Source organism: Excalfactoria chinensis, chromosome 5, assembly GCF_039878825.1.
Source record: "Excalfactoria chinensis isolate bCotChi1 chromosome 5, bCotChi1.hap2, whole genome shotgun sequence".
Classification (NCBI taxonomy): Eukaryota; Metazoa; Chordata; class Aves; order Galliformes; family Phasianidae; genus Excalfactoria; species Excalfactoria chinensis.
Window position 1 is genome coordinate 30,475,497 of NC_092829.1, and position 25,306 is coordinate 30,500,802.

At 40.9% G+C, this 25,306-nt stretch overlaps 1 protein-coding gene across 5 annotated transcripts in view; it reads left to right on the top strand.

Annotated features, from left to right (window-relative positions):
• The window catches only part of SMOC1 (SPARC related modular calcium binding 1), a 153,891-nt gene that overhangs the window by 103,761 nt on the left and 24,824 nt on the right, over positions 1 to 25,306 (top strand). For 4 of the 5 annotated variants that reach the window (XM_072338514.1, XM_072338513.1, XM_072338510.1 and 1 more), the window contains exons 6-7: positions 6,617 to 6,706; positions 9,972 to 10,052. In XM_072338514.1, coding sequence (XP_072194615.1) covers positions 6,617 to 6,706; positions 9,972 to 10,052 — 171 coding nt within the window. The remainder of the gene's footprint in view (positions 1 to 6,616; positions 6,707 to 9,971; positions 10,053 to 25,306) is intronic. The other variant, XM_072338512.1, reaches the window with a different exon arrangement.

Genomic DNA, 25,306 nt, shown 5'->3' on the forward strand with positions numbered 1-25,306 from the left:
TCTGTAACTGGTTAAAACAACAGCTTTCCACAAGTACTGAACCAAACTTGACATCACCAGATAGCTTGATTATCGGAGCTTTTATGGATGTTGCTTGTTCCTAGAACAACATTTATGTCTTTCTCTGCAATGGCACTAAAATCTGTCATCAAAATGGCACTAAGAGCTCTGTCATCAGAATATTAAAGTACAATGGCTTAGTTTTCATTTCTGCATTGTTCTCTATACAACAATATTAGAAAGGTATTTTTTTTTTCCTCACCAGAAAGGTTTGCATAACTTATATGAGTCAGGTATTTAAGTGGTAATTACCACAGGGCTTGGTTCAACCTGCAAAGTTCAAATCTGAATCTGGATCTGAACTTTCCCAGAGGCAGGGGGTGTGTTTGGACATTGTGTCGGTTTGACCTATTGTAGTGCAAGCTCTGAAATGCAGGTCCAGATGTGGATTGGGGTTCTGTGTATTCCCAAGTATGAGACACATAGGGCAACTTGCTTTGTTTAAATGGAGTCCTATTAAATGAAGCGATTGAAATAATATAAAACTGGATCTCATTCTGGGGAAGGTGTCCCCAGCGTTGTGTCTGAAAGGCGGTTTTTTGCCGTGCCTTTACTTTTCAAAGGGAGCTTATTGCTGAAAGCTGTAAAGAATAAGAAGAGGGCAGGGTTTTTTTTGTTTTTTGTTTTTTTGGGTTTTTTTTTGGCTAATTACTATCGAGGTAGCTTGAGAAGTCAGTCAATAAATAAGAACAGGAGATTTTACAGAGATACTATCTGAATCTCAGGATTCTACAATTTTAAAGGCACGGAATCCCAGAGAGCAGAGCAGCGCTGTTAACACAGAGTGCTGCTCCAGGCCTTTTTGACACGTTTTCTTTTGAAGGACCAGGAGCAGGAAGAGAGAGCTCTTTGTCTGCGGTCAGAATAAACTCATTGTACACCCAGACAATTAACTCTTCAATCGACTTGCCAGCCTCTGTAAAGCTCTCCAGTTGCTCTCTGTCTATCTCTAGCTCTATTCAGACACTTAAGTGCACCGATGTTTTTTGTTTATTATTCTGAAAAAGTCCTTCACAAGAATAGTTGGAGCAGATGAACATTGTCCTCTCAGCAGCATTTATCTCCGCCTGGCAGTGAATGTGTCAATCAGGAATCAAAAAGCCAAACAGAGGAGGCTTTGAATTGTGTCACGGGGGTCAGAGTTGCTTCCAGCTGTCTGTGAGTGGGACAGGCAGGGCAAAGAATGGTACTGCCATACAAATGCACCGACTACATTGGATCACAAAGTCCTTGGGGCCTGAGTAGCTTTTTTCATGTTGACGCACCTGCAAGGGAGATGTGAGGAGGGAGGAGGAGGGGGGGAACTAATGGCTTCCAGAAGGCACGCTGGAAGGCTCCTCGTCCTGGCTGGGTGCTGCCTGCAGTGTGCAAGTGCAGGAACAGCCTGCATTGGTACAGCGTACAGAATTGCTGATATAGGGAGGGAAAAATGGCTGCAGTGGCTGTGCTAATCAGCCTGTGTAGTTAGAGCTCCTTAAGGCCTTTCTGTTGGGAACTTGGGTGTATTTTCACCTTTAAAAACATGCAAACAAAACTTTTCCACATTCTGTCTCCAAGCATCTGTGGGTTGTTACACTTGAACCAAACACACTGTTGCTCCCTTCTTAAGATGAAGACAATGAAGAGTGAGAACTCACTTTCACTATTCTGGTTTTGAGAGTTGGTTTTGTTTTTTTTTTCCCCTAACAGCTGTGGGATCTCCATGCATACAAGTGGAAGGGGTGTGAAAACTTGTCAGGGAGGTCTCTCTGCACTGCTGCATTTCCATTTCAGCTACTTGGCAAGAAATTATCTTGATTTGGCTGGATTGTAAGAATTTCACATTTTTTGGCATGAATGCTAACTTTCTTCATTTTTATTGGCAAAATCTGTCTGTACATAAAAGTTGCTTTGGCTATTAGATTAATTACAAATTGCTGAAGCTGCTTCACTTGGTGTAGGAAAGAACTATCATTAAGGCAACAACTTGCTCTACCAGTATAATACTGGAAGGGACATGTACTTTTGTACAAAACTCCCATACAGTCTTAGCGCAGTTTCTGTTGTGTTCTAAGTTGCCTACATGGCCTCAGCTATGCCCTGCAGTGGTGCTTCAAAATGGGTGGTGATCTATGGAGAAATCACCTGAGGCTGAAAACAGGCTGCCCCCTCCTAGCACAGAACTATGCATTTAAGGTTGTCATACTCTTACTGCCTTTGCTGTTCAAGCTATAGACCTATGAAAAGACTAGATTTTGTATGAGAGGACAGTTGACCCTATAAACACTCTAGCACTCTTGAAAATGGATCAAGTGTGCAGTGTCTCGTGAATGCCAGCGAGGGTAAAAGAGGTGATCTACTAAAGATGTGAGACTGCTTAGAAGGACAGTGTATTTTAATCCATTAGCATGATGATGCAGGTATACAGATGACTTTTACAGGGAGTATTTTCCTGGGTAGGGGATGTGATAAAGAAGATTTATTCTATCCAGCTTCCATTAGGTGATGCTTCTGGCAAAAACAGTGAACTGCAGCAGTGGGCAATTACTTCACATTTTTCCACAGAAATGTATGCCCTCCTGTGTCAGGGAGTTTACTTATCTCCAGGCATAACTTAACTTGCTCGTGTTCTCAGTGTCTGTAGTTCAGAGTATGAAGATCACTTTAACAGTCATCTTATACTTGAACTGAATCCCCTCAGCCCCAGTGTATACTGCATTCATTCCAGATATGGATGCTTGCTAGATATTCAACAAGAACAAGGGTAAGAGTGAGAAGAATCTTCTTTGTGCTGGGTTGTAAAACATGGAAGAAAAGTAAACTCCTCATCAGGACTCTGAGAATATTCTACATGTAATTTTATTTTTAAATAATTATTCATTATTGATACTCTGCATCTGATTTTATCTTTGGTTCTGTGGTACCCTGTTCCTTATCGGGAAGCATTGCCATCTAGGGGGATTAGGAGGCACTCATTTGACCTCACTGATCTCTCTCTATTTTTGACAAGCTCTGCATGGGCAACTATTGTAGTTCCACATCATTTTATTAAAGTGTGGAATTTGAGTGTTTTCTGAAGAAAGGGATAAATCACACCTGGTGAATACACCTCCTGACCTTTGGCTCCAAAGTAAACACATGCTGTACATCTCACGTAATATCACGAGAAACTCTAGGCCTCCAAAATAGCTTGGCTTTTCTGTTCCCTGTTAAAATGCTTGAAGAAAATATTTGTTCAAAGTTTTTAGATATGAAAAATAGAACTTGTTCCATGTTTACCAGGGACAAATAGGCCAGTGGAACAGATGTTTAGAGTTATGAACAGTGTATTGAAAGAGAGGAGTATTCAAATGAGTGTGGACAAGCATTAGGGTTGTTCTTCTGCCCAATGGGAATGGCAGTGAAAATTTTTGTTGTAAACCAGTTTTCAACAGAGACTTACTGAGAGTCTCCCGGTTTAAGAATAGGCCTGGTAAGCTCAGAGTTAAGAAGCTCGCAGCTGAAAATTGAGCAGGATATTTTTAATAAGGTGCATTTTTATTTATATTTTTGTTAATGTGCCTATTCCATGACCTTTGGAAAAATAATAATAATAATCAGTAATGTCCCTGGCTTTTGATTTTTGAAATATGGTGGATGTAATTACAGAGGTCTTGTTTGTTGCACTTCTTTCTTGTGTGTCGATGAAAGAACTGTGTACTTGAACAAGAGAATAATTTTGCTTCCCTCTATTTGCAAAATGCTTAACAGTGTTCTGGGTGCTGCTTCAATAATGGCTTTAGTGACAATTTGGCCTTGTAACTGAGTGAGGAAATGACCATGTTGTTCTTAAATGATCATCTCTCTACGCTCTAAAAAAGAAAAAAACAGCTCAAAGATTAGTTCCTTATTTTTGTGTGTTTGCTGCATTTGTTCTGTCTATGTTTAATACCCTTTAAAAGCTTAATGGCTGCTTTTGTTAACACACACACACACACACACACACACACACACAAAAGATACAAAATTCTTACTCTCTAAGTGTGTTTCCCAGTTGCACACATACACATGCACAGGTAAAGACAGAAAGATGAGCCATGAAGAATTCCCCTGAACCTGAAGCATCCCGAGTTCTGCCAAAGTTCACATGAGGGTTTGGATAAAAAGTGCTGTGGCTCAGATCCACATCTAATTTTTCTCCATTGTTGGCTCCTGGGGTTGCTGCTTTAAATCTGAAGAGCAGTTCTGTAATTACTTGCTGCAGAAGCATTCATGCAAACAATAGGAATTAACTTATTATCATACTGGTAATTTCTTTGTGCCAGGACTCTTCTTATTTTACCTAACTTATGAATTATTTACCTTTGCAGTTGCTTTATGAGTATCTTTTGTTGTTTTGGGCTTGTTTCTCAATCTGTAAAACCTATCATGTGATAGGACAAGGGATAATGACTTTAAACTAAGAGAGTGTAGATTTAGTTCAGATATTATGAATAAATTGTTTACTCAGAGGGCAGTGAGGCCCTGGCACAGCTGCCCAGAGAAGCTGTGGATGTCCCATCCCTAGAGGCATTCAAGTCCAGGTTGGATGGGCCCTGGATGTTCTTTAAGGTCTCTTTCAACCCAAGCCATTCTGTGATTTCATGATAACATTTTGCTTACATCTTCATTATGGCGCTGTTAAAACCTAAATGCATAAAAAGCAATCACTGTGGCTTCTGAGGTATCTTGTATGCGCAGAGCAGCCTATTGTGGCAAAAAAGAAAAAATAAGAAAAAAAAGAAAAAAGAGAAAAAAGTGAAGATCAACTAATTACTTTTATCCAAAAGGCAAGATGTTCTTTCTGGTAACTTAATAAAAAATCAGGGAATTATTCCAAGAGATCACTTGCTTAAACTTTGAATCAAAATTACTGCTTGTCTGTGTTACTGGTAATACCCAATAACAGGAAAACTCAAAACAGGAGTTAACTGAGAAATGGTAAGTATGTTCTCTTCTAAATTGTTTTAATGCTTAACTGCAAAAAGAAATAACATACACCAAGAGGGAAAATTACTTAGAGGATTTTTTTTTGCTCATTTCTTCAGTAGATCTCTAAGGTTGGAATGGAATTACCAGCACATTTTTGCTTCCTGTGAATTAGATGGCTTTATGTAGAAATACATAAAGTTAATGCTGTGAGGTTTTCAGACTTTACTCACTTTATAAAACTGCAAATGCAGGTTTTGATTGAAAAATGATCTATGGGCCTGTTTTCCATCTCTGCCCATCCCCTTCCCTTCAGTGGTCTTTTTTATTTTTTGGTGTAATCAGAACCAGTAAAGGGAAGCCAGAGGACAGTTGTTGCTACCATAGGAGGGGTTCTCCTGTATGCCTTTCCTTCCAATGGCTTCTGCCTTGTGCATCTGATACAGTCTTAAAGGTGGTGGTTGCTTGCCTTCTCTGGCATGGACTTCTTTCTCCAAATGATTTTTGATGTACTTGGCAGTTCTCCATTGTGGGTTGTTGCCCACTCTCCTGATGCCTAGTGTCAGCTTTACCTGTAATACATGAGAAAATGGTTGTTACAAATTGTTTTTTTTTTTTTTTTTTTTTAAGTCACTGTTTTCTGAAAGAAAGATAAATAAGCATCAAAAACCACCAGCGCAAACAATACTCAACTTACTACCTTTTTCTTAGTTTATATCTAAACAATATTCTACATTTTGATTTTGAGTGTAACAAAACACTTTCCTATATAGTTTGTGTCTGCTTAGCCAAAATGTTTGATTGTGGGATGGTGCTCTCCGTTGTTCCAGTGCTATGTAATAATGATCCAGGCTGGGTCTTGAAATCCAGATCCCTCTGAGTATCCAGTGTAAATTCAAGCCTTTTCTGTTGATGTGATGGATAGTCATATTGGGCCAAACTGAGCGTAAGCTCAACAGTTTCCCTGTAGAGGCAGACTACATTTTGTGATTTATGTTTGCCATGGAATCTATTTTGGTTGGAGATTTTAATTATGAAAGACCTGTGGTCTGAAGACACAGACGACTCTTGCACAGAAGGTTTCTCCACACTATTTCAATTAGAAGGCACTGCCACCGCATTGCAATTAGAGAACACCTTGATTCAGATATTGTAAGAAAACAAGATTTGCTATTGACCATCCCTTTCTAACAGCTCTGCAGTGAAAACTGGTGCCTGGTTCTGCACAGGTAAGTTTCAGAAGAATAGTTTTTCTTTTGAACAAAAAGAATAATGAGAAAGACACAACAGGGCAGCAATCCCTAGACCTCTGCTGTCACAAGGAATAACCTGCGTGAGATGTAGCCACTTAAACCATAATGGCGATTGCCTGATCAGTGCAGCAAATGGAAACTGCTAGGTGATTCATACTGGTAGTTGTGGAGGGCCAGGGAGGGGAGGGAGGCTTCTTTAGAATCACAGGGTAGTCTGTGCATGCTTGCTGTGTAAAATGTTGCTGCTGATAGCATAAATTCTGATTTTGTTTTGCTCTTTCTGTCATCTTTCTCTTCTGGACTTGGCCGGGCCATGTACAAATCCCAAACATTCAACAGTACTGGAGAGTAGATAGTATTTACCTCAATAATGGTAGTTTCTTTTCGCTTCTTTCTAACTCTCAATTCAGATGATGGGTCAAAGCCAACGCCTACCATGGAAACCCAGCCTATTTTTGATGGAGAAGGTAAGAGCATCCCTTTTTTTTTTTTTTTAAATAAAAAAACAAAACAAAACTCAAATAACAACAACAAAGAACAATAACAAAAAAAAAAAAAAAAGAAAAAAGAAAAAAGTGAAAAAAGATACTTCCCTTACTCTTTTCCCTGGGGTTTGTGGCTCGAACAATTTCTTTATCCTGCAAAGCTGAAAAGCCAGTGAATCTCATAAGTTATCCAAATTTCACAGTGCTCTTGGGACCTCAGGCATTTTCCCTAATCCTTTTACATCCTCTTCTCCCCCCTGGAATTCAGCAATAACAGCAGTTGTACAAATTCCTAGGATAACCTTGGAGGAAAAGGTGTCATGGCTAAAGAATGTCTATTGAGTCAGAAATGGGAACTTCCTTGAGGTTGTCCTTTCCCCTTGCTCTCTTCACCCTCTCGATGCCCTGAGTTTTGTAACCTCTGCAATCCATTACAGCATAACTACAGGGAGGACAGTGCTAAACTACAGCTTGTGCACATAGACTTGGAAGAAAATTGCTGAGAGGTTTATTTTTTTAGCATTTACTTTCATTGATGCGCATACTATCTGAGCAAGTGAAGTCAGTGTCTTGGGTCTACTTAATTCATAGCCCACCAAGGCAGCTTCCTCCTCAAATAGGCTAGTTATGTAATTGTATTATCTCAAAATACCAGACTTCAGCCCATTGGAAGCCTTGAAACAGAGATAAAATGGCTGTCATCAAGCCTTTTAGATGTACAAAAAGAAATATTTACCAACAGGGATACTGATCCTTGATTAATGAGTGGACATATTAGCAGTTGAGCTGTAGGCTCAAGTCTAGGCCATTCTGTGACCAGTTTACTGGATTTTAAACTGGATTAAAGGCAGAATTGGAGACTTCTGAGCAAGAGTAATTCATATTGCTAATACTTGCTGCCTTCTTGAGAAAACGGAAAGCAGAAATGTGGTGTGTGTTGTTGCTAGAACAAGCCTATTTAATAGCAAGGTGCTGTAGTCCTGTCATCTTTAGAAATCATATGTGTGTAAGAATCTTCTTATAAGCTTTATGAAACAAAACAAAGTCTTTGCAATAAAAAGCATTTTCAAATAAACAGTGGAGTCTAAAGCCTAGTTAACTGTCTCTTGTTTATATCAAAGGAAAGTTCCTTCTGGCAGCAAGCTCATGTTCTATTAAATTGCAGTCTGCAATCACAGCATGCTTCTGGCCTTTAAATTTTCCCAAGAGGGAGTGCCCATAGGTATTCAAAGGAGAGAATGCACTAGTAAAATGCAGGAGTGAACTAAGCTGGTTAAAACAGCCTGTTCAGAAAATCCTTCTAGGAGCAACACTACATCTTGGTCATTTTAAATAGAACTCAGCAAAGTTACTGAGAAATACTGCAGTGAACAGACCTTTTCTGGTCCTTATGGTGACAGGCAAAATCTAAAAACACTTTGTCTTCTCTTTTATGAGAAGTATTTTCAAGGCATAACTTTTGCATTGATTTCTTAAATCAGGAAGTATGTAAGAACACTACAGAAGAGAAGGCTTAAGGCTGACCTTGTAGCAGCCTTCCAATACCTACAAGAAGGTTATCTAAAAGATGGGGGCAGGTTCTGCATAGTAGTGCATGATGGAAAGATGAGAGTCAAAAACTGGAAAAAAAACATATTCAGACTGAATATAATGAAAAGCTTTTTTAGCAGTGGAGCAGGTTTTCTAGAGAGACAGCGTGATCTGCCCTTCCTTTCCAAGCCGGTTTGATAAAGCTGTGAGCAGTGTGGTCTCATCCCATAGATGATCCTGTCTTGAACAGAAGGTGAACTTGGTATGTTTTGCTGAACAGCCCTTTTGCTCTGAGCAACCACATCACAGAGCTGCATTGTCATCCATTATCTTAGGTAGCATTTCTTGAGAAACAGCATGTACTTAGTGTCAGATGACAGAAAAACTTAGAACGTTTACCCACCAGGTCTAGAGTCTGTGTGGATGTTCAAAGGAGTTAGTGTCCAAATCTCATTCAATTCCTGTGCATTTGGGATTGAAATATTTTTTGGGTTTCTGAAAACCTGTTTATTCAGTGTCAGGCAACCAGAGTTGGACCTGTTAACTAAAGATGAATGGACAGCAAAAATGTGAATTTCTTTCCATTCTCTGTTTTTGGTTGCCTACCTCAAGCAACAAGAGAATGACTTATTTCAAGAGGCATTAAATATGCTCAGCTGCCCCTGAAACTTGTACTATCTCTTGGAGTTCAACATCTCTTAGATAAAAGCTTACCTTTTTCATGTTTTCACCTACATTAGAGGATTATGGGTATTCAAATTTTTGGCATCAAAAGTTCCCCACCCAGTCCCTTCCCTTCTTCCAGAGGATGTAAGAGAGCAGCGCCAGAGCCACAAACAGTGTAGATCAGATGACTTCAAATCTTCTGTCCAAGGTCTTAATCATAAAGCAGCCATCCCTTTAGAAAGTTTTTTAGTTGCATTACTATACGGATCTCAATGATTTTATAGTGATTATCCTCTTAGGGCAAGATACTCCTTTACAGAAAAGTATTTTAATGGCCTTTGCTTTAGTTATAAATAAAATAATTTAGGAAAAAAACAACCCACACAACAGTTTTTTTTTTTCCTCTGGTACTCCTAGACCCAATTTTCTTTACATCCAACTTCTATTTAGTTTTAACATGTAAGTTACATTCATTTCCTAAAGAACAGCCTCTTTGTGTACTTTATCTTTTTGGAAATTTCACCTCTTCACACAATAGGAATCTACTCTTCCCACATACCTGTTGTTCAGAGGAGTAATTAATCTAGATTATTTCTCTGTAGTCCAAAAACTATCCAGGTTAACTGGATTGAAAATACATTTTTATGATAGTTCTCAAACGGTTCACTTTCTTTTCCCTTCTCCTTTTTTTGGTGATTCTTTTTCCTGCAGTTGTCAGCCTCACTTACAGATATACACTGTTGTGTCTCTGTAGGCCCTGACCTGTATTTTGTCATCCCTTAACTTCAGTTAACCCTTTCTTTTCAGTTGTAGATGTACCCACTGCAGAGCCAGAGCTAAGTTTCATCCCAAATCTGGGAGTTTGGATCTAGCACTTTGCTTTATGGCCTTTTCTGCTTTTGTCCTTCTGCCTTTCCTACTCCTTCATCCAATTTAATGATGGATTATTAAAGTCATGATTGTAGCAAACACATTGTCCTCACGAATAATGACCATGGGTACTCACTAGTTACTGCAGTTTCTTTAAGGCAGTGATTTTTTTCTCTTTCAGAAATCACAGCACCCACCCTGTGGATTAAGCACTTAGTCATCAAAGACTCCAAACTGAACAGCTCCAGTATAAGGAATTCAGGTAATGCTCAATCTTAAAAAAAGGAAAAAAGAAAACAAACAAACAAACAAAAAAAACCCTGCAGTTTCTCATGTTCATTTCTTGTTTTGTTCTTTTCTCGTTGTAACCTGTATGACTGCATCTGCGTTGCAGGACTTGAAGGGCAGGCTAAGAAAAAATTTCAGGCAGCATGTGTTTTTTGTGTCCAGAAGGCCACTGTAGATGTGCCCAAAGGTGTGTTTGTTTCCCAAACCAGTACTGGGAACCTCTAATTTTTTCATCAGAAAATTCATCCCAGCCAGTTTTCACCTTTATTCTATTTTGTTGTTCTTCGCAGTTTTTCATGGACTTGCAAATTGGTGTGTTTGTCTCTGAGATCTGTGCTATGGATTTGATCTAGGCAATTGAGAAAATACCATTGAGGGTTGGCTTGCAACTTCCAAGATTCTTTTCTGGAGGGGGTATTTTTTAGTAGAGAAATTGTCACATTTCACAAGAGAAAGTAAGTTGCTTATGGTTGGGCATAAATAATTGTTGAATTTTTATGGGCAGGAGAGAGAATGAGAGAAGATCCAAGCAAAAAAACAAGCAAAAAAACAAACAAAAAAAAAGTTAACAAACAAAAAAGCCAAAACAAACAAGCAAAAAAAAAAAAAAAAGGTATGAATGTGAATGGAAAAAGAGGGAAGCAGCAAGATATGAAGCTAATGTGTAAAACTTGGTATTGGGGGATTGAAAATGAGCATGTAACTGTGTGAAGTAACTGAAATCACAAGAAACTTGAAGGAGAGTAATGTAGGAGAATGAGGTAAGTGTGGTTTCTGTCTGATATGTTTTAACTAATGTGGAAGAATGTAAGAGGGTAAAAAGGTACATAAGAGGTTTCAATTGGAGCTGTTGCTATTGCATGTATTTTACAAAATAATGCATTACTGGTACAATTATTGGAATAGTCTCAGTCCCCAGAACAGTTAAACTGTGCTGGCTTGCAGTGGCTGGTCAGATGGTATTTCTGAATTAACCAGAGAGCATTCGTGGCCCTCTACAATTCTTTTAGCCTCCCTCTTCCCTTGCACACTACAGAGTGAAAGCAAGGCTAGATCATGGTTGTCTCGCTGCAGCATGGAGAAGAGCTCTTTGCAGGAAGAGATCCAGTGTTGCCCAGACCCCAGTTTTAGGAAGTCTTCTATGCCTCACCTCCTGACTGTCTTTGCAGTAGTGTAGTCTGTGTAGGAACTTGCCAGTGAAAATCATCCAAAAGCTTCAGAAGATGTAGTAGAGTTAACGGTCTTCTCTATGGATGTTTTTCACTGGAGAGCAAAAGCAGCTTGTGTTTTGTTGGCTACCTGAACGACCATTTTATTCACAATGCAATTGAAGGTGACAATTTAATATGAAAATCCTATGTAATAGGTCCTACGTACTTTGGGGATCAGCTTTCCTTGTTATGAAGCAAACCTAGTAGCTGTGATCAAAATAAGATTTCCCAGATATGGGTTCTGATAGGCTACAAACTGACCCAAGAGTGGGAGCATCTTTTACTCAAGAGCTTGTCTCCCACCCTTTGGCCTGGCAGAGCCAAAGTAGACTGCTTTTCATGTTGTTGAAATGTTTCCTCAGGAAGCTGCCTCATGTAAGCTGGAGTTCTGTTTGTGAAAGAGTTCCTTTTGTGAGCTTACCCATTTTCCAGTTGTTTTTTTTTTTTTTTCCAATTAGTTATGATGTCATTTCTGGTATTCGAGCAAGATATTGTGGGTACAAGCTACAAATCAAAAATAAATGGCCTTCTGGAAAATTCAAGATTTCCATAACAGGTGGTTTCTGCAGCATGCTAAAAGGAGATGTGTGGTTCATCTGACTCAGCCTTTCTTGTAGACTAACACTCATTTGCTGTAGGATCTCATTAAGAGTCTGAGCGGCCAGTTTTAGACCTGTGTTTTCGCACCAGGCCACGCAGTCGTCTGTGTTTCTTACAATGAGTTACTGATATCAAGAAATGCTGCTTCATCAAAATGGGATCATGGTGTAGCTGATAAGAGGGATGACCTATTTTAGTCTTTCTTTCAGCCAGCTAAACCTAGTCCCCTCCTTGGTACCTTTCATTCTTGACCTTTGTCCTGTATGTTAAAAGACAATATAGGGTTGGTGGGATTGAACAGCAAAGGCCAGTAAGAAGGATTATCATTTAGAATATTTTTTCTAATATCTTCAAATCTCTCTTGGATCAAGGTGATGATTAGCTGTCATGGAATGGGCATGCAAAATTAGGGAATGCTTTTAACTGCTTTTGTTCCTTAGCAGCTTGAAATATAAATGCTCAACACACTTCTGATTTCTGACCAACATTACTATAGAACATCTTGGAAAGCTAGTGCCATCACTATGCTGACTGAGAGGAGAATGTAAGAATTGCTGTATTGAGACAGATAGTCTCTGTAATTTGCTGTTCTTCTTCTTCTGGTCGATACTGTGTACACACTTCTGATTTCTGACCAACATTACTATAGAACATCTTGGAAAGCTAGTGCCATCACTATGCTGACTGAGAGGAGAATGTAAGAATTGCTGTATTGAGACAGATAGTCTCTGTAATTTGCTGTTCTTCTTCTTCTGGTCGATACTGTGTTTCAGTGAAGGCTTTTATGATACTGAAAAGTATGTGGTGTGTTCCTGAGTGTGTATAGGTGGAAAAAAAAGGAGAAACAAGAAAGAAAAGGCAGAGGAGCCGGAAATATTCTCTTCAATCCTTTAACTGTCCCAAAGAAAAGTGAACAGATCAGCAGTACTTCCAACGTTGTTAGTAGCACTTCCCAGCAAGGCTTTGGGTCTTGTCCTGTGTTAGGCCTTGCACCCATTAATGTCTGTGTGGCTGTGTACCTGATGGAAGTGAGGAAGTAGGGAAGATTTGCAGATTTTGTTGTATCCATCTTGGTAGAAGGGGTGGATAGGACTCTTTCTTGCTAATGAGGTAGCAGAAGTGAAAGCAGTCTGTGTTGGAATTTCCTGCATCCCTTCAGGATGAACCAACCAGCAGATTGTTGAGCACTGCAGAACTAGTGACTCCTCTGCTTCCTCCTAAAAGAAAACACCCATATTACAGTCTGTATCTTACACAAGCTGTATTTGAAATCCAAGTGTTCTACTTTCCATTTAGCGTAGATGAGCAGGAGAGCTTCTCCTGAAACAGCCTTCATTTTGGAGCATTGACATTTTGCATGATTTATGTAAATATTAAATAAGCTGGGGATCAGGAGAATCAGAACTATTCTATCCTGTTGATTAGAGTACTTGACTGAGATACCATGTATCTCCAGATGTTTTGCCAGTGAATTTTAGTGTGTTAGGTAGAACAACATCACTAGGAGGGATTGCCAGTGCTTTTATCCCAGTCTGCCTTCCAAATGATGGCTAGATCTCTTTCTTACTGGGGTGAGATGCAGGTTGAAATATCTCAGCTAGAGATCTAGACTGTTGAGTAAGAGCTAAGTTCTTTTGTACGTTTACTGACTATGCTTTTTTTTGTTTTGTTTTTTAAATGTAAAGAGAACATCAGATCAACACAAAATATTTTGTTTGCTGTGGCAAAATGACAAAAATATTTTGATGTTTGTTTGGTTTGAATTGATTTCTGCCTTTTCCAACAGTGTGCACCCATGTACACACACACACACGCAGCCCCCAAACTAAGCCTGTTATTTAATGCTTGACTTTGAGATGTCATTTATTTTTAATGCTGCCAGGACAGGAAGAGATACAGATGGGACCTTTGCATTGGCCATTCCCTAATCAGGATGTGTAGGATTACCTTTTCATGCTACTTTTAAATTTTCAAACTTGTACAACCTCCTCTTCCCAGTATACTTCAGCCTAGAGCAATCCAACTGTTTTTTTCTTTAATAGTTTTTACTCCAGGGAAGCACTTGATAATGAGTCTGGCTTCCAAGAATATAAATCCGATGGCAGCCTGTTTGGGAGCACCCCATCTACACTGAAGAATCCATGGTCGGTCGTTCCTCAGTTCCAGAGTTGGGTTATCTCCAAGTTGATTTGTGCTACTTAGTGATTTGGTTTTGATTAGCAAGAGATTCCAGCCTGTATCCAGCTTACCCTGACAACCTTTAAGAAAACCACAGAGTGATGTAATGAGCTCATGCATGGAAAAATAAACAGCTCTAGAGAAACCAGCAGTAGCAGCCTCAAGTAAATATTCTGTAGTCACAGGGGTTTTGAACATGACGTTATTGAAGAGGAAGAATGAGTAATACATTAAGGTTAGCAGCTGAAGACAGGTTTGTGTGTGCCCAGTTTAAAAAAAAATAATAGTAGCTGTTTATTTCAAAATCCTGCTTGTTGAATGGGAGCCAGCTCCAAATGGCCTATTCTATTCATCTCTGGCACTCAGACATCATGCAAGCATCTCATGTGACAGCTTTCCAGTGATGATGGAGCTTTCTGCTGTTTGGAGCTCTTAGAAGACAGGGTTGTAAGTGTAAAGGAGCTGTGAAAACACGAATGGTAATATTAATATTCACCTTCCTTCTTTTTTTTTTTTCCCATTTGCATTCACATGGTGTCCAAACTTCTGAGCTTATCAGAGAGAAATAGCTTGAAAGATGTATGACTATACGTACTCTTGCAGGAAGAAGAAGCAAACATACCTGGCTACCCCAAAGGAAGCCTGTGTGCTTTCAGGTGTGGCACGACAATATAGTTTATCTCCAAAGGTATGCACTGTGAGGTGGAATGTGGTTATATTAGGTGTATTATCAGGACTCCGGTTCTGTGGTTTGTCTGTTTGTCTCAATTTTTTTGAGGAAAGGAGAGGAAAACAAAAGTGACAAAACCTATATAGCACACCGCAGTAGCTCCATCCAATACTCATCTGGGAAGTGATACCATTTTCCTACATGACTTTCCTAGTGATCGGGGGTAGTGGGTTGCTCCAAGGAGAAATATATTCATACCTTAGGCACATGGTATCTTGCTCGGACTCCATACATTAACAAGGAGTCTGCTTTTAAGTCACCTACTTTGAGAACTGATGCAGTTCCTCCCATGTCAGATTGTTGAGTGAGGCCAACCAGCATATAACAAGGCAGAGACTACTGATTTGTCCTTTAGGAAGAAAATGGCAGTTTTGGTGGGATAAACCAAAAATAGCCAAGATTAGACAAAAAATTTGTTTGATTTGTTAGTAAGCCTTTCATTTTTAATAGTGAGGACTAAGATCAAGGAACTTGAAAACTCATGTATTACTTTCCCAAATGAGGAGAGTCTGTACCCGTTCATATTGAATGTATTGTTATTTGGAGTTGAAACAAATTTCCTTGTGCCTTGGAAACTTGGAACAGTACAGAGACTAGGGAGCTGGAGGTGGATTCAGATGAGACTCTTGAAAAGCACAAAGCACTGTTTCAAAGGGGGCAGTTTCTCACCTGTGCTTATCCCTTTCTGTCTTCTCAGCCACATTCCTTAGCTGTCCTGTCTTGGCACACTGCACTCCCCACCTCATTATTTAAAGACACGTGAGACCATGGGCTTCTACTTCTCCTCCTGCTACTTTTCTCCTACTTTCTGCTTCTCCTAAACTGGTTGTGTTAGTTCCAATCTTACTGTATCTCCATGCCACTGCATTAATGCTACTATCCAAATGTCTATCACAGAATTGTAGGCTTTTTCCCACAGTCTGTGGCTGCTTAGTTGTTAGGCTACCAAGTGGAGGAATCAAAAGGTGATTTCAACTTCAGCAGGAAACAGATTGAGAAAGGAAGGTAGATCTAGTGACATCTGAATAAAATGTTACAGTAACTTTGGAACCGGAACATTTTGGTGTGGGGGGGTGGCATCCTAACATGGACTGCAGCCCTTCTTGCTGGGCTTAACACCTAGGAGCACTGTCTTTCAAACCCATAGCTGTCAGGCACGATGTCTAGAACAAGAGTTCATGAAAGGGAACCATGATCTGAATGATTCTGTGTTTTCTACTGTCTGCAGGCTCATCCTGCATCTTGCGTCAGTGCTTCCCAATATAGTCCTCTGAGCTGTCAGAACCATTGGTCAAAAACCTGTCACTTTACAGTCCCACCTGTCAGAAATATTAATCTTCAAACCTTGATGGTATTTCTCTGTTTTCCTCCTTCCTTTTAATGAGGGTTTTGTTTGTTAGTGGTCTGGTGAGTGGTTGGTTTTGTTTAGGAATTCATTTTAATTTAGTTTCTGAAAACGAAGCAAGATCAGGAGAAGCTGATATTGAGTATTACACAAAAACTTACTAATTCCCTTCAGTTTGCACTTGAAATTGCCATGCTCGTCTCTTCTGAGTTAGTGCTTCCTTGGAAGACATAATGCACAGTATTGTTTTTCCCTTGCTCTATCCCTTCTTTCCTTCCTGCTTCATCTGTGGTTCAACCACTGCTCTTTATGGCTGCATGGGGGATCTTTGTCTTTTCCTCCCTCTTGGAAGTTCCGAGGAGGTTGGATTTGTCATACCCAAGTATGATTCTCCCACAGTCTCAGTTGGGACAGGTGTGGTGAAGAAGGGAGTAGGCAGGGGAGAGCAGGACCAGGGCCCTTTCCAGACAGCCAGCAAACAAAGTCATAAATAACATGCCACTGGGGGCCAGTTAATCTGCTCTATGAAAAGGTGCAAAGTATACAAGTGGGAAAAATAACATTGTATAATAAGCGGCATGCAACCATAGGTGTTAAACCATATGCAGCTAGGCAAATAAATGAAGCTCCCCCTGAGTGCTGTGTGATAAATCATTCCCAAAGAATTCAGTCACTCCCCCCTTCCTATCCCCCAAAGAAAGAAAACAAATTACTCTAGACATGGAGTCATGACTACTACAGCTGCCAGTTAAGGAGAGTGGACAGGGAGCAGTAGGAGGGGGGCAGTAGGTGTCAAAGATGTAAGAAGCCAGGGTAAAAAGAGAAAAACAAGCAAAAAAAAACACCCCAAAACAACAACAACAACCAAAAAAAAACACCACCAAAAAACAAAAAAAAATGACAAATGCATTTTACGTTAAACTGATAAAAATTTGGGGGAGAAAAGGAAAGGAAATAGATTGCAGCACCAGGCACTGCCTAAACATGCAGTGACAAATGGAGAGAGGAAAGGTCAACTTTATGGAGTTTGTTTTGCTTTTTAGTAGGAGCTGATTCATACTGAAGGGATTACGTTCACTTGCTGAAGCTAGTTCCTCCCTGTATACACTAACACAATTTAGTGCAGACTTGTGCTTGGATCTGCACTTCAGGCATCCATTTGAGCATACACTGATGCCTGCTGATAGACTACATGTATTGACACTGACACACCTTCTTGCCTTTCTTGGAATGTCCCTGTCAGCTTCAAGGGAAAGATTATAGCATGTTTAGAGAGCCGCAGGTAAGGAGAAGTGGTAATAATGGCTGGTCATGAGCTCCCACATTCCCTTTGGAAAAGTGCAGATTTACTAGGCCTCTCCTTAAACCAAAAGCTCTGCTAGGGTTTGGCAGTTATGAAACTGAGAACCTGTGTGGACTGCAAGAAGCCAACTGAATGAAGAATTGGTTCAGTGGTACATACATGGAACAGAATCTCCAAAAGTATTTGCTGCCCCCAGCATTGTACAAGGAACTTGTGGATATCACCACAGAGCTGTGAAAGAGCAGAGCTGTGTACCAGAACCTCTGGAAAGCCCTGTCTGTCCTGTGAAAGCTTCTTACTTTTGTTGTCACTTCAGGATGGAAAAGAAACTCTAGAATTCAGTGGACCTTAAAGATGCAGTAAGTAGACCAAGAGAAGATGGGAAATGTGCAAGGTCCTGCAGGACCATCCTTGTAGAGGAGCAATGTAGAACATTTGAGGTAAATGCCAGCTGTGTTCTCTTTCACCAGCCTCGTGTTAACAGAACTATGAGCTATGTTGTAAGAGTGCAGTGTATATGCTGTATGGAGAGGATGAGTAAAAGCTGCTATCCTCATGTGCCTTGCCTCTTAGTGATCCTCACATTTTTGCATTTTTCCAGGCCGCCAAAATAAAGTGGTCAGTGGAGATCAGTGAGTAAATTTTGTGGTACAACTCAGAGTTGTCTTAGCTGCATGTTTTCAGGCTTTTGAGTTGTTTCTTTGTCATATATCTGAGTTCCATACGCTATTGTCATTGTGTCTCTAAAGCCTGACCATTTTGCCTGGCTCGTGATAGGTGTCCAGCAGTGAGTGCTAGTGCTCCCGTTGGAGGCAGTTCCCTTTGCTTCCTAGTCAAGTGCTAAATGCTGCTGGAAGAAGATGATGTATCATTACACAAAGAGACTCAATCACATTGCAAACTTGCCTCTTTCTCTCCCCTCTCCTACTCTTTAGCAGTAGCATAAAAAGAGGAATGGTACTCTAATTGGGTAGACCAGTCTGAAATATTTCTCACCTGCCCGTGACAGTTTTCAAAAGCTTTCTGTTTGGTGTCCTATAATTAACTATACACTTACAATACTGTAAAAATGCTGTGCTCGTATAGTCCAGCCAGCGGAGGTAGGCAAACTCTCCAAGAATTGCTATGGTAGTTGTTCCAAGTACTATTAAAAACAGGTGTGGAAGTGAAAAATAGTTTCCCAGTAATGTTAAGGCTCCAGTGGAAACACCTATGGATTTGCTTTTATTGAAAAGCATTTCTCAGCATGGAAAGAGTGCAGCAAGAAAGGAGAATAGGGAGAAAATGAACGACTATGTTCAAAGACAGGTGGCTTATCTCAAAGTTAGGTATGCCACAAGCTAGCAGTGCTTGGAAGCGATGTGAATTGAAAAAGAGGAGTTGCAAGAGAAAAGCGGTGGACTCTGGGTAGCTTCCTCACAAAGTCACAAAAGCAGTATCTGAGACTGAAAGCATTTCTACTGCTAAGAAACTATCCTGGTGTAAAGAACTGAACAGTGCTCCATTTTGGTGCTAAACTTTCTCTGCTCATGCTAGAAGCTGTTGTCATAAAGGTACTGCACAGCTACAGCTGTCATACCGTATGTGGCAGCCAGATGCATTAGGAAGATCAGATCCCAAAGTCTGGAAACTTAAAGCAGCTCAAATCCCTTGAAGACTTCAGGCTGTGTTTGCAGAGAGGGATGCCTCAATTATATAGGATCTGCTGGAGCTTATCGGCCCATGTGAGGAGAGCACAAAAGACCTGAGCAGGTTTGTTCCACCTCAGTTGAGCTCAAGGTCCTATCCAGCTAACTGCAGCTCTAGTGTGTACAGCCTGTGCCTGAAATGGGGATAGTGATTCCTCTGGCTCCTCCAATGAGCAAACTCTTAATTGCTGGGGTGTTTTTATATCAAACTTAAATCTCCCTTCTCTAAGTAAACTGTCTGCTACTTGAAATACCCATGGGGAAGGAAAAAAAAAAGATCTATGACCATCTATTTTTAAAAACATAACAGCTTTTAAGTCTCAGAAGACTGAATGTCATCCCTAGACTAAACAAATGGAATTCTTTCAGCATTTTCTCATAGATCAAGTTTCCTAGACCCCTGCCTGTTCCCTTTGCTCTCTTATGCACTCTTGCCAAATGGCGCACCTCTCACTCTAAGGGTACTGCCCAGAGCTGGACGCTGTGCTGATTTAAAGGCTCATAAGTCATCAGTGCCTATTTCTCATACATAAGGCCCCTGTCACTACATCCAACAACTAATTGTGTTGTTTGCAGCATCACAAAGTTGAAGACTTCTTTTTTTGTGGTCTACCTGAGCTTCTGACAATATTTTTCCAGGTGTTATCATGTCGGTAGTTTCCTTTCCATGCACTGGATTTTCATCTGCGTGTTATTATGCTTTGTATTTTTAAGTTGTGGTCATGTTGATTGCAAATCATCTGTCAAGATGACTTTGAATCTTTTCCTGAGCTTTCATCTGCAAAATGGAGGCTGTGTTCCACAAGCCAAACTGGTCACTTACAAGAATTGATGCAAGACACATCTGATGATCCCTTTTAGTACAGAAAAAACAGTTTCACAGAGAGTTTTATCCTCCTGGAGCATGTTTTTCTTAACCTGCAGCACTGGGCAACAGTCTCACAGTGATTATATGTAGCGCCCATTTCCCTTGTTTTCATATGAAAATGGCACAACTTTTAATATGCTCTAATGAACTAGGTTTTAATCAGAGCTCAGTTTAATGCATTGTTTATGGTTGCACAAATGATATAACTGTTTTTGCCAGGACGATGTACTATAGCCATAAAAAATAGTACTGCCCTCATCCTTCCATGTTTCTGCTAGTGTGCCTAGAGTTTGGACTGTGCTTGACAGACAGGATGATGGTAAGATTCCGAGCCCTGTCTTAAAGAGAGCTAAGAGTTGCTGGGACAGGTAGCTTTCAGCTGCGGTGTATGGAGCTTTAATCCTGTGTGGTTTGGAAACTCTGGAGCAGGCTCCCTTCCTACCTGGGCAGTATGTAATGCCCACAGATTCTGCACATGTTGTCTATTTAAGGGCAGCTTCTACCTTCATCAAGTTCACTCTGATCTGTGAGACAGGCTCCACTCCTTCAGCCCTTTCTCATCATTTCAAGCTTGAGATAGATATGAATAGACTTCACATTGCACTGGAGACAATGCAGGGCTGCTTTACTGCTTTGAACAGAATGAAAATGGCAGGGATGGGATGTGTTCCCGAATAGCTTAAGTTTAATGAGCCACTTGGAACAATGCATTTGTAAAATTATAAACCACCTGTTGAAACTTCACACTGTACTTGTTCAGTACTGGAACAAGTAATAACCTCTGTTTCTTCTGCAGTTTTATGCCTTGAGAAATGAAATTGAGTGAGAACCAAGGTAAAGCAAGGACTGCTAAAGTGGTGCAGTGTGGGAGCACCTGCAAGGTTTGGGGTTTTTTTCTTTACTTTTACATTAGCCAGAATACCCTGGAAAGACCACAATCCCAGACAGAACAGGGTGGAGTGGGTAGCAGTACTGATGACTAACAGAGGTGAGGAGAGATTTATGCTGTCCCCGTGAGCCGTGTTTGTTCAGCTGGCATTGTGCTCCTAGTAAACACAGAAGGGGTTGTTTCTCTTCCTCCACCCATATCCCTGCTTTGGGGATAGGCAGCTGGTGCCTATTCATTGCCGTGCTAAGGTAGTTCTGCCAGCCCTTGTGAATGTGTGTACCAAAGGCTTTTCCAATTCTCTTTCCCCTCCAAAGTGGAAGGGATGCTGATTTGGGTTGCTGTTAGAACATGTCCCTCAGGAGTGAGAATGTGTTTTCTGCCTGCGGCTTCTGTATGCTCCATATTTGGGCTGAGGCACCTGTTCTAGGGTGGCCTCAAGCCCTGTTTATATTACAGCTCGCTTATGCAACATGAATGCACTTTAATGCTGGTACAGAGGATATGCTAAAGTAAACCATTCAAGGCTACTCTTCTCCACCAAAGCAATGCATCAAGCAGCTAATCCAAAACAAAAATCAACCCTATTTGAATTAAGCTTCCCTGAGAGCCCTGCAAATGCTTTCTTTCACCGGCAGGAAAACAGAGGCAAAAAGACACTTAGTCCTCGCTTTTGGGTTGGTACAGGATGTGAGTAGGAACTTGGCACTAGATATTCTTAGTGCTGCCTTTTATTCTGTACTGCACTGGTTCCTGATGCGGGAGGGACTCAAAGCCGAACAAAGGAAATTTGGGAGAGATATGTGTGTGATTTTTTTTGAAGCTGTATTTTGAAGTCAGGTCTCTACTGCAGTGCTGACAATAGGGGCTGGTCAAGAATCTTTCAGTAAAAGACCTTTTCGTCCCCTTCTGATGAATGCTCCTTCATGAAAACTGAAGCTTTTTGTGGGAACTCCATGGGAAAAGTTTCTCTGGTCCAGATGGAATTTCTGGTCAAAAGAAGAGAGAGAGAAAAAGGGATGCAAGTCTGCCCTCTTTGCGGGGCAGCCAGCAGCTCTGAGTTAGACTATTCACATAGGTTCATTAAGGCTGGGGAGAAGAGTGGAGGCAGGTTACACCCTCTGTTTTGCCTTAGTTGGAAGGAGGACTCCTGTCTCTTGAGGATGATGTGGGGATCTCTCCAAGGTAGTTGGTTGCAGTGTCATAGTTAATCTCTTTTTTATTATGATTATATTTTTAATAATAAGAAATTGAGTACAGAAGAGCAATACTCAAAAAATAATAAACTGTGTTTGAATGGTGAATCTTCCTTGTGTCCCACCCTAACCATCTCCAGCATCCTGCAGTCCTAGTATCAGTGTTTGGTCTTTTGCCTTTCCCAGCAGTGAGTTTGGGCAGCTGGGAGCTGCCTGGACCTGGAGCAGTGCTTCAGCTGCAGCCAAGCCCTGCAGGCTGAGCATGAGAACTGTCAAGCACAAGCCTTCGGTTCAATACTGTTAGACACCCCCCCTTCTAACTCTGTAAGGTAAACAAACACCCCACCCCTTTAATAAGCATCTTGTTTAATTAGACAGACAGATGAGTCCCTTACCTCATCCATCATTTTTATTGTGCAGACACTAGATGTATTCTTGAATGTGTCTACTTAAGGGACCAGGCTTGAGAGGCCTTTTTATAAATCTGACCTTGTATTTCTCTGAAGACCATTGCTGGGAGACAATGGTCGTGTAAATAACTGAGACTGCTGATGTCCAAGCTTTGCTTTCCTGCAGTAGCTCATGACTTCAGCGGTGCTACTTTTTTGCATGTTTCAATGTTAGAAGAAGTCAAGAGTAAGAAGCAACAGGAAGTTAGCATTTTAGAGCTGAACAGTTAAATGGTTAATTCTGCAGCAATTCCCTCTTGTGCATGTATTCCCTGTCTTTTTTGCACTGTCATTGGATTTGTTGCAAGGTGGATTTGCTGTCACTCAAGGGTTTTTTTAGCTCAGCGTGAGCAAGCTGGCGAGTGCTACTCAGCTGCTTGGCTGATGGCAGTCATAAGTCAAAGCAGGGATGGCAGGAAAGAAGGGAATGTGACAGTGCCTTTTTTTTTTTTTTTTTTTTTTTAAAAAAAAAAAAAAAAGTGTAATGTTATTGTTGGTCCTGGGAAGGCTGTTTGTCTCTCACTGACTTGCTGTCTTAAACATTCCTCTCCCTGTTTAACATAGGGAAGGAAAGAAAGAAAGCCTTTTCCCTGTGTCTTTCTGTGCCTGCAACCCCCATTAACTCAAGCAAGGCATAAGTACCCTGCACATGCAATAAAGATGTGCTGCTTTGTGAGATGGCAGTTTAATTTCATACCTGGCATTAAACCTAGCTTGGCCGTAGGCTTTCCTTACCCTCCGTAAACTTGGCTTTGGCAACAACAAAGTTTCCAGTAAGCAGTCTGACTGGAATGGGCTGACTTCAGTGTGCTGGAGCCAGGGTAGCATTCGGTGGTTCCTTTATTACCAGTGAGGCTGTCTTTAGGGTGACAATGTGCGTGGCTCATGCCAGGTCCCATGCTGGGGAAGCTGATGGTACGGATTTCCCAGCTGATTTTGCTGGCTGTTGGAATATACCCTTGCTATTAATACTTGTGTTTGTTTTTAAGGGAATTAAGTGCTGTTAGAGTGATAGCTTGGAGGAAAGAGCCTCTCCAGGGGCTAGTGCTAGTTAATTCTGCCTTCTGCCTGTTAGACATATGGCACCAAAGGAACTTTCCACAAGGCTGTTGTCAGATCCATCGTTTAATGTCAGTGTATTTGCTGTTTTGATCCCCTCTGGCTTAGGGAGGATAGGGTAGGTCCAGAGAAGGAGCAACTAGGTCAGCTGGGACTCTTCAGCATGTAAAGGAGATGAAGCAGAGATCTATAAAGTGGTGAGGGGCAGGGAGGAAGGGACTGCAACTGGTTGTTAACTGTCCCATCCTTCAGAAGAACCAGGGTCAGCAAACAAAACTGGTTGGAGCCAGGTTCAGATCACACCAAAGTATGTGCTGCGTTGCACACACAATATGCACTTGAGCCAAAAATTAGCTGCAGGGTGTCATAGTCAGTAGAAGTTTATGAGGAGGGATGTGGCAAAGTGGTGGAAGCAAAGAATTATAGCTATTTTCTAAATTCAGAGTTGCTCTCTGCAAGTTTCTGATGCACAAGTGGTTGAGACAGAAAGAATATATGGAACAGATAAGGTATGCTTGTTCTGTTTCTTTGTTATCATCTTAAGTGCCTGCTTTTGGCTACAATTGTAGATGAGAGACTGACAAGTTGGGCCCTTGGTTTGCCACAGCATGGCTGTTTGGTTTTCTTCAGGGCGCGGTGGAATAGATGAAACTTTCATAGTGACTACTTTCATACACACACTGGCTAAGAGAAAAATCTCATCTCTCTGCTACTTGAGCTGTGGCGTTAACAATTGCTAGCGATGGACCACTGAAAACCAATGACAGCGGTGGGTTTTGCATTGTTACATCTGTTTGATGGCAGCCGAACAATAACAGGAAAGGTGCATTGCATTTTTAGCCTTTGAACACCTTTCAAAAAGGAGTGGCTGGCAATTAGTTCTGTATTCGGGCACATAGTGCCACGACTTCCATTCCCACACATTTATCTTAATATGCACAGACAAATTCTTGCCATTTTCATGGCATAGTGCAAACATTGTGTGTTTCAGTTCATACATTTATTCTCTGTGTAATTTACATAGCTCACTGGAAATATATATGTAGTATCAGGTACTAACTCATTTAAAAGAGGCTACTTTCTTTCCTTTATTCATTTCAATAAAAGTGACACATGTTGTCCCAGCACATATACACAAAACGTTGTCATTTTTATCCTGAGCCATTTTTAGCGCTGGTTGCGCAAGACTCAATGGACTTGAGATATCTTAGTTTCAATGTGTGCTCTCAGGAAGTTTCGGGATTTAGATAGAAGAATTTGTGGAATCTGGATCTGTTCAGTAGGTGGTGTTTTTGTTTTGTTCTGCTTATTGCATAAAACGATGACAGTCAGAGAGTTCTGGCTGTGTAAATGCTCCTCCTCAGCAGCGGACCGAGGTGCAAATTGCCATCAGGCAGCCCACAGGCATGGGGCCCTGTGCTTTGAGAGCTTTGCTGGGGAGCCTGCAGTCCTCTGCTCAATGCGTTCTCTGTCCAGGCGCAGCTTGGGAACAGTCACGGGGCCTTTTTTTCAGATGTGAAATCTGTCAGCAAAATGAAGTCAGCTTAAATATCAGCTGAGGCTTGAGCTCCCTTTCAGTTTTTGTTGACTTTATCCCCCTCCTGCTCCTTCCTGATCAAGTTTCTCTCTGCTTGAGTCAGACTTGCCGACACTTAGAAGTTTTTAGCCTGTGTTTCGGTTGTGTGGATTTGCGTGTGATGGAGCTGAGGTGCCCT